We start from the raw sequence: 10,362 nt of genomic DNA, 5'->3' as shown, positions 1-10,362 counted from the left end.
ATCATGTAAAATTTTCATAAACCTCAATGTTTGTCTAGAGGTTTATGAAATATTTTACATGATACATAATTTCGAAATTATGTCTAAAGAATTTGAGGTCCCTGCACTGCACAATCAACTTGCCGAAGATCCGGATGTACTCAAATGTATTTCGGAAGCTTGTAAAATTGATACGGACTGTGGAAATCCATATCCAGCAAGTTTATATATACATATAGAGAAAGTATGAGGGTGAGAATCCGTAAGAGAAAAGACAAGCATATTATTGAAATTTAATTCATAGGGCATATGATATACGGAGAGAGAGAAAGCATAAGAGTGAGAATTCGAAAGAGAAAAAAACAACTATATTATTGAAATTTGATTTAGAGGGCATGGTAGACGGAGTGTATATATACAGTGCTTGGACTAACAGAATTATGTTGTGTTTGGTTGGGAAGAATGGATGGAATGGAATGGAATGAGTAAAATTATTTGGAACTAATAGAGATAGGAGGGAAGTTTTGGAATAAATGCAAGTGAGGGCAAAATTGCTATGATGAGATTTGACAAAAAATTGGGTGTAGGAGAGAATGGAGCATTCCATCTCAAATTGAAGGTATGATCTCCAGCACACAATGTAAGGAATGGAATGGGAGGAAGGAATGAAATTTGTTAACAATTGCCTATAATATAGTTCATTTTTCATTCCATTCCTTCCGGAATCATTCACCCCAACCAAATACAACATAGACTAACAGAATTTGATGTATCGAGTATATATACACGTTTGTAGTGGTTCGATAAATACAGAGTCTGTTTAGCTGAACTCATGACTTAACGTGGTTTATGACTTTACGTCACTTATGTGATAAGATAAGCTGAGAGTTTAAAATGTTTATTTGGATAATTTTAACTTATTAATAATTTATAGGTTATTAAAAATATAATAATAAAAATAAAAGTGATTTATTATGAGTAACTTATAATTTATGGGTAAATTTTACCAAAAAAAATTAAATTACTGAAAAAAGTACCTCAAACTACCTTCCGGTTTTAAGTCAGTTTGTGACTTATTTCTTATGTTAAGCCGATTCCAACTTATTACATAAATATACATTTTTCAGTTTAAAGTCGAAAATAACTTAAACCCAAACAAGAATTTGACTAAAGATATGATTGAAACTGATATTTTTATGAGATTATTTATATTTTTTATTTTTAGCATGTTAATATATTTTTTATGGCTAATATACCAATTCGTTTTTTTTCATTGTTGGATTTAAGGATGATCGCGGTGCGGTTTTTCGTTAAAACCGCGGACCAAACCGCATATACGGTTTGTTTGAAAACTCAAACCGCAATCGCACCACGCTAGCATAAAAACCGCGTAAACCGCACCACAAAAATGCGGTGTGGTGCGGTGCGGATTGTGCGGTTTGTAAACTTAAGAATATATATTTTTAGTTGAAGTTAGAAATAAAATTTGAATATACAATAATTAAAATTTTTCTTGTAATGAATTTATATGATATTATCATTTCAGAGCTACAACAACTATTAAAATAACACAAACAAAAGTGTAAATATGATAATAAATATGAGTACTAAGAGACATACAATAATATAATCATTTCATACATTTGGTATAATAGTAATGCGAGATTGATAAAATAATAATTAACTATTATTTGAAGAGATTTAACAAATATTATATAAAACATAATTATAAATAATATATATGTATATAATATAAATTTATTTGACAATCACTAATATATTTATATATGTATTATAATATTGCGGTGCGGTGCGGTTTGAACTGCACTAGTAATATGTCAAACCGCAATCCGTACCGCACCGCCCGATTTGTGAAATTCAAACCGCAGTCGCACCACGAAAATTAAACCCACATTTTGCGGTGCGGTTTGGTGCGATGCGGACGGTTTATGCGGTTTGGGCGGTTTCTTGATCAGTCTAGTAAATTGGGCCATCTCTCTTGGAGTTACTTGTAATAAACAAACATATGTGCTTTATATAGAAAACCCTTGGAGTCTACGCAGTCAGAGAAAGGGACTAGTTTAGTTTTGGACTCCTCCCTCCTCATTGGATCAAGAAAGTGAAATGGGGTGGGCCATTGCCTTACACGGCGGCGCCGGAGATATTCCGATGGATCTTCCAGCGGAACGGCGTCAGCCACGAGAAGATGGGCTCCGGCGTGCCCTTGAAGTGGGTGTCTCTGCACTCAAGTCTCAAGCTTCTGCTCTGGATGCTGTTGAACTCGTGGTATGCTTCCCCATCTTCTTCATTTTTCACATTACATATACTATTACTCTTCTTGCATCATCGCATGTGTTTTTGATGTGGGTTGATATGCCTCTGTTTTTATCTACTCCATTTTTATAAAAAAAACTTAATTTATTTAAAAATTTAGGATTAATGCCTTCCGGCGAAAGAAAATGCTAGTAGTATGCTGCAAAAATCGTATGCTAGGGACTTGGACCCATTTCAATATTATCAATTTAAAAGGGGCTTAAAGTGATACGCAAATAGTAAAACAAAAGAACTCGCGGATACCATGGGGAATTGATGATTTAATGTTTTTAATTATTGAACATAGATAGATTTTTGTTTGTTCAGGTACGTGAACTAGAAAATAATCCAAACTTTAATGCCGGTAAAGGCTCTGTCCTTACCAGCAGCGGCAGTGTTGAAATGGAAGCTTGTATCATGGATGGTAGTACAAAGAATTGCGGTGCTGTTTCTGGTCTTAGTACTGTTGTAAATGCCATATCACTAGCAAGGTTGGTGATGGAGAAAACTCCTCACATATATCTAGGGTTTGACGGTGCAGAAGCATTTGCAAGGGAACAAGTAAGTTTATCTTTGTTTATTCGATTCTAGTGTTCTCTATCCATATAATGACCTCAATATCTATCGACCTACCTGATTTTTGTCCTGTCAAAGACTTGTACGTGTTTCGTTACAAATCCTCTTCATATTATCTCTGGTTATAAAGTACTGTATGTTTTGGTCTTCAGTTACACTAGCATTTTTAAACAGACAGAGTCAACAGGGTTACATAAGGCCACTAGTTACATTTTGGAATTTATTGTCTTAATCCTTTATGTTATAAATTATATTATGTGTAAAAAACTAAGCATCATGTCATGTTTAGATGCTATGGCGGCAACAATGTTCTGTCATTTTTTAACTTTTAAAAAAAATTCTTGGTGTATGAAATGAGGAAGAGATATATAGCATTAATACTACAAACTGTATTTATTATATACTCCCTCTTTTCCACCCCATTCTTTTCATTAAGGTTGGGGACGAAGGTTAAGAAAAATGTATAAAGTAGTGTGAAAGAGTAAGAAAAGTGGGTAATTCATGACTTCTTGACTTCTTCGTATTGCCAATTACTTTTGATTGGATATATATGATCTATTGAATTTGGATAACTGCCATATTTTGTTACTCAACTCATTAACTTCGCTAAATTGGTTACCGAAATTGGAGTCAACAATTATGTTAAAATTTATGGTGTTAGTGTACTTATCCTCTGATATTAATGTTTATAGCCCAACTCCAATAACATATTCTTTACTTAATATTAACAACACGACAAGCAAAGCCAGCTAATATTTTGCAAACAAGAATCCATTATAAGTACATACATATATTAATACTGTAGTGTTATTAGTAACCTCTTCTTCTGGTTGCAGCATAAACTATTCATTTCACACAATAGTAATTATACCAATAATGCTGCCAACAATTATGGAGGATTGGAGTGGCATCTAAGTTTCTCCCTGTTGGCAGCTGGGCAATTTACAATTTATAATGTTCAGGGGCATAACATATATTGCCTTCGCATATGATATCTACTTGTTGGTTGCTTTTTGGTTCCGCTGGACTTAAATAGTTAGATCTTGACTTGTTAGCATTAGAATCTTAAAAGTCCTTTAACAAGCTTCGAGGATAATGACCAGAGGATATATTAATTCTTGACTAGTATATGCATACAATTCCTATTTGTCAGTTAATTCATATTTGTGTAAGATTATATATTTTATCTTATGACTGCTTATATTTTAAAGGGTGTTGAAACTGTTGATCCAAGCCATTTTATTACCGTGGAAAACATAGAGAGACTGAATCAAGCAAAAGATGCAAACAGGGTTCAGGTATGCTGCTAGCCTTCTCTTTCTCTTTAAAATTTGATATCATCACCATACTTCCGTACATGTGAGCCAATATAATGTGTTCTTTTGGATATTATACAGTTTTTAAATTTGTGTTCCTTACTAGTATTCTTTTTTGCCATGGAGTTTGTTTAGCTTGAATACGTGACAATACATACTAAACTTTTTAATTCCAATTGTGATCTTCTAGACATGTTATGTAATTAATTTTTAGCTAGAAGGAAGCTTTTAATTTACAAAGTTTGTAACCTGAAACACATTGCATTCTAGTAGCTGACAAAAGTTTACATCATTTTTGCGCCATATGTATGGTACCTGACATTTTGAAGTTCTATTTAATTTTCTCCTACAAATGATTGTTTTCTGCAGAAAAGAAAACGTGCTCCATGTCTGCGTTATTAAATAGTATAATTACATTTATTCTAAAGTGATGGCGACCACTAGTCTATTTTAAATTTACAGATTGATTACACACCACCCTTTCAAGCGGCGAATACGAAAGACACTGCAGTTCCTGAAGGAGACCAAATTGGAACAGTTGGATGTGTGGCAGTTGATATTCATGGAAACCTGGCCACTGCAACTTCAACTGGTGGATTAGTCAATAAGATGGTAGGAAGAATTGGTGATACACCGATAATTGGTGCAGGAACATATGCAAACAGTTTCTGTGCCGTCTCTGCAACTGGCAAAGGTGAAGCAATAATACGTGGTACAGTTGCAAGAGACGTTGCTGCTCTTATGGAGTACAAAAGTCTTTCTCTGAAGGACGCAGCATCTCAAGTTGTAAAATGCGCCCCAAAAGGCACTACTGGCTTAGTTGCTGTATCAGCTGCAGGAGAAGTTATTATGCCATTCAATACAACAGGCATGTTTAGAGCTTGTGCTACTGAAGATGGAAACACAGAAGTTGCAATATGGCCTTCTCTGTGATTGTTGAATTTGTTCTTACTTTCTTTAGAATAAAGTTCTTAGAAGTACTAATGGGAAGTAGGAAAATTTGGTTCAAGCATCTTTGTTTGGCATGTTTGGGACACCGTTTCAGGTAAATATAAGGACTTATTTCGGGAAAAAATTTCACAATTACATAATATTTTTTAATAAGTATTTAATAGTTGTTCAACATTCTTTATTGATAAAATTAAGGGGTCATTTCTTAAATCTTGATTATATTTTCTGAAGCATGGAATTTCTGAATGACTACATATCTGAATCATTTTATTTTAAATTATTTGTTAAATTGAATCTGTATGACATAAAATAATTAAATAAAATCTATTATAAATCTATATAATAATTATTTTGTATTAAAAACGAGATTTGTAATTAATAATTCATTAATTTAAGATGAAAAAAAATTACAATACAAATTTCTGATTAATTATCTCTATATAACACAACGATGCAAAAAATATGTATATGTATTTTGATTTAGATCCTGAAAATCTATTTAAAATTTTTTAATGCTGTAAATGCACTGAATGACTAAAAAATTTGCTAGGCCTAGCCCCTCTCCTGTAAAACTAATTACTTTTTACAAATTCAATAAAAGACCCCTTTCTTTTTAACTCCACCTTTAATCCTATCTCCTCGAACCCTACGTAAAAAAAAAAAAAAACAAAACCTTTTATTTTTCTTTCTTATGTTTTGAATATAACTAGTTGAGAAGCCGCGCGTTGCGGCGGCCTATAAAAATTATATTAACGATCTAATATTAATATTTTTAGAATGCAATAATTTTGTGGCTGTATATAAAAAATATATTAATGATTAAAAATTATTATTTGTAGGATAAATTAAATTTTATATTATAAAAATCTTGATGTAATGCCAATACTAATATATAAAATTGCAAAATTAGACTATAATTCATGTTGAAACTATGAAAATAAATTTCTACACGTAATTAACAATTTAAAGCACGACAAATCTTAATTTTATTTGTGTTTTTTTTTTGAAAAGTAATCATGTTCTTACATTGTGACCTTCCTCCAATTTTTTTGATTGATTGTGCACAAAAACATCTAACTTAAATTCGTGCGATAGCGGTCTATAACTACCCTTACTTGCGACAACCTTTATTTTTTAATACTGTATGAACAGTCTTCACTTAAAAGTTGTTTGAACGGAGCAAACAGATAATGCATGAATAATATTTTCTTGTGTACAAAGTAAATCATATAAAAATTAACAACAAACATGTCCGATGAACAAAACAAATTTTATAAAAGAATAACCAACAAACATACATCACTAATAGTTAATTTATTGATATCATCCATCAATATCATGTCAAGACTATATTCTTCTCTCGTGTTTGGATTTGTCGACTCCCACATAGCGGTCTATAACTACCTTTGCTTACAACAACCTTTATTTTTTTTTAATACTGTATAAACAGCTTTCACCAGAAAAACGGCAACACCGAGTTAGAAATCGAGCAATAGAACTATCACCAGAGAGAGTTAGGGTTGTGATATTGAGAGAGAAGGTTGTGTTAAGATGATCCAAAACCCTACAACCTATAGGGGTATTTATAGGTGCAGAGAGACTTGTGTGCTACTCATTTCCATAATTAAATAATCTGAAACAAAATCAAATTAAAATTTTCAAGCTGCTATATTCTATAAATAATCTGAAACAAAATCAGATTCTGAAACTTGCTTCTAATATATCCGAAACTAAAAAAGGCAGTTCTAATTTTTGATATTTTTCATCTGAAAATTTCAGAAAATTAGAAAATTAGAAAAATAAAACAGAGCGATGTGAGAGGCGCCACCTACACGCCCTTCGCTCCTCCTTTATATAGAAACAAAATCAAATTAAAACTTTCAAGCTACTATATTCCATAAATAATCTGAAATAAAATCAGATTATATAGAAACAAAATCAAATTAAAACTTTCAAGCTACTATATTCCATAAATAATCTGAAACAAAATCAGATTCTGAAACTTGCTTCTAATATATCCGAAACTAAAAAAGGTAGTTCTAATTTTTGGTATTTTTCATCCAAAAATTATAAAAATAGAACGGAGCGATGTGAAAGGCGCCACCTACACGCCCCTCGCTTCTCCTCTTCTCCTTTATATAAGTGCTTCTCCTTTATATAAGTATATTGATTTTCTTTTTTAATCCTATAACCTTTTCTTTTTTATGTGTTGAATATAATTTTAATCTTTGAGGTTGTCCAACACAATGTATTAAACACACCCCCTTGTCCTCAAAATGAAATTTCGAAAATAGCGAGTTGATCATATCAGCATCCTCAAACTCGGGCAAAATACTAGTATTCGGGAAATGAAGCTCGTAAGCTTCTTGTCTGACCCATTTTAACACCTCAAACAGCCTGTAAAATCGGGCGGTCAACTTTCCAAAAGGACGCTTGGCTAATAATTTTTTTCGATACGATTGCAACTTAACACAAACAAAACCGCCTACTTCAAACATGACTTCCCTCCTCTTTCAATTTGTAGAATTCTTCATAATTTGTTGAGCCCGGACTAAATTAATTAAAATATAAATCGTCTATAATCACATGCCTTTCTTGCAACAACTCTTCTAAACAATGCAAAGCATTTTCCCCTATCCCACACACATCAATGCAAAGCATTTTCTCCTGTAATACATCTCTACACTCGTCCACTAGATTTAACATCAATGGTTTCGATCAGATATAATTGACAATGGCATCCCATGCAAACGAACCACCTCCCTGACAAACACTTCACCCACTATAACTGCTGTAAAAGAATGTTTTAGACCATTCAAATTAGCAAATTTCGACAATCGATCCACAACCACGACAATGTCCTTCTATAAAACTCATAGTCAAATCTTTCCAAACTTTAACTGGTAAAGGTAGGGATTTTTATGAGAAATATTGATTTTTTTCCGCCATTCTTTTATATCTTGTGCAAATATCCCAATCTTTTCTTCGTTTTTCTTACAAAAATTCGTATGGCTTTATTTACACAAATCAGCTGTCTTGTAAAATTCGTAGAAAATTCAATTCTTATTGGAATTCGATGATTCTTGATGTTTTGGAAAGATCTTCTAATTGTCTACAACCTTCGTTCAGAATGTTTTCTCAGATTCTTTTTCAAACTGTTCTCAAAATCCCAAAACGTATTCAGACCCTATTTTTCGCTTTGAATCTGAGTCAGCAGACATTTTATTTAATTCCCATTTTGTTATAACTCCGTTTTTGATGAGCCTTACCTTTTCGGAAAGGTCTTTCATCCTCTACAACTTTAGTGTTTTAAGTTTTCCCAGAAAATGTCGTTTAGGGGTTCAAAACAGGTGATTATTGGTCTGGGCAGATTAGATTCATGGAGGATTTTGGAGTCTAAGATGAGATGATTTGGTTGGTTGCTAAGGATTGGATATAGGATGTTGTGGAAATTTTGAGTTTGCGTCGACGAGGTAAGTACCTTTTGACTTATTTTTATTTTCGAAAGGATATTTTGATTTCGCAAATTTTAGATTTTTGTTATAAGATATAAGAATCTTGTTTCGAAGTTTACAAGATATAAGATATGAGAATCTTTGAAGACCCGGTCTCTACGTTTCGAACCCGTTCGTAATTTACGCTATAATTCCGGAACTAGCCTTAAATACCCTTAGTAGGCGCACAAGTGTGCAACTTTTGATACCTATTAATGGCGCGTGATTGTTGAACTTTAGATCCCGGTCACTGGTAAGTGTGGCAAAAGAATAAGAATAAGATCCCGGTCACTGGGAAAGTGTGGCCGTAGACCAAGACTGTGGTATTTATAAGATTTTTGTTTCTGTTCTGTTTTAAATTATGTTTTCTTTTAAAATATAAACTGTGGGTTGGATTTGCTTTTACAAGTGTTTTAAAAATTATTATCGTTTTGATGAACAATGTTTTATAAAAACACCCACTGATTTCGAGATTAATTGTTAGTTAAATTGTTACTTGCTGAGCTGTGTAGCTCATCCCCCTTTACAGTTTTTAAGGTATGATTTAAGAGCGAGTTGATGTGCATTGGATTTGGAGTTCGGTGATGTTAGATTTAGATTGACTTTTAGACTACCGTTAGCTGCGCCTTTGTAATCGGATTTTGGATTAATAAATTGTGTTATATTTTAGTTTTTAATTTAGTATTAATATTCCGAAATGTCGGGATGTTACAAAAGTCCTCCATATATTTGTGAGAAAAACGAAGAAAAGGTTGGGCGGCTTGCACAAGATATAAAAGAATGAGGGAACACAATTAACATATAAAGAGTTTAAAAACCCTAATTCTAGACCGACGAATTATCCGACTATAAGTCCAATCCATATTTTAGGCCCATTTTCCTAATTCAATTATAAATCCTAATCATAATCAAATTTTAATCCTTTTTTATTAATACTAATCTATTAATCTTATTCTAAAAATTACTGGATATTGCAAGTAGTCTTTTGGATGGCCGCATGTTTGGCCTCCAATGAACCAACACCATAGATAATCTAATTTTGTTGCTCAAGTTCCATCTAAAACGTCTTCAGTTTCTCAAACAACCTTTGTAAAGACATATATCTGAAGTCGCTTCTTTCACAGATGGATTCAGTCTTATTTACTAGGTGGGGTGGCATCACTAACGAGAAATTCTAGTTAATCTGTTTTTGAGGATATGTTTTGTCGTGGAGATTCAGTTCATTTAACAGCATCATGAAACTCTCATAGATTTGTGAGATAGTCTCACCAGGTATAGACTTGAAGGCTTCATATCTAGAGATAAGCAGATCGTACTATTCTCCCTCACTTCTTCGGATCCCTAAATTAATGCTTCAACAGCATCCCATATTTGCTTTGCAGATTTTAAACTCAATATCAGGTTAGACATTGTTTTGTTCATTGCCACGACTATGATGAGTTGTAGATTATGGTCATGAGTAATGTATTCCTTATCGGTTTCAGTGAATTCGCTCATTTCCTTTGAAATAGATTTCTGGGGTATGTGAACTCCATTTTCAACAGATTTAGGATTTATCTTCATTGGTACATGTGGACAAGTGTTCATCTCAGTTATCTGGATTGTCTGTGTCTGCTTGTACCGGAACTCCAACCTCTTGATTCTTGTATAATACTTACGTATTGTTTCCTGTCTTGTACTAGTGTTGAGTTATATGTATTACATTAAGAGTTACATTATGCTTTACACAATAT

At 32.8% G+C, this 10,362-nt stretch overlaps 1 protein-coding gene across 1 annotated transcript; it reads left to right on the top strand.

Moving 5' to 3' along the window:
* Positions 1 to 1,989: 1,989 nt before the first annotated feature.
* Positions 1,990 to 5,193, top strand: LOC108211074 (isoaspartyl peptidase/L-asparaginase). The gene is made up of 4 exons (XM_017382564.2): positions 1,990 to 2,265; positions 2,620 to 2,853; positions 4,080 to 4,166; positions 4,647 to 5,193. The coding sequence occupies exons 1-4, from the start codon at positions 2,104 to 2,106 to the stop codon at positions 5,115 to 5,117; spliced, it is 954 nt and encodes a 317-aa protein (XP_017238053.1). The 5' UTR covers positions 1,990 to 2,103; the 3' UTR covers positions 5,118 to 5,193.
* Positions 5,194 to 10,362: the final 5,169 nt, after the last annotated feature.

Source organism: Daucus carota, chromosome 3, assembly GCF_001625215.2.
Source record: "Daucus carota subsp. sativus chromosome 3, DH1 v3.0, whole genome shotgun sequence".
In the NCBI taxonomy this organism is placed as follows: domain Eukaryota; kingdom Viridiplantae; phylum Streptophyta; class Magnoliopsida; order Apiales; family Apiaceae; genus Daucus; species Daucus carota.
This window is presented reverse-complemented; position numbering and strand designations above follow the sequence as displayed.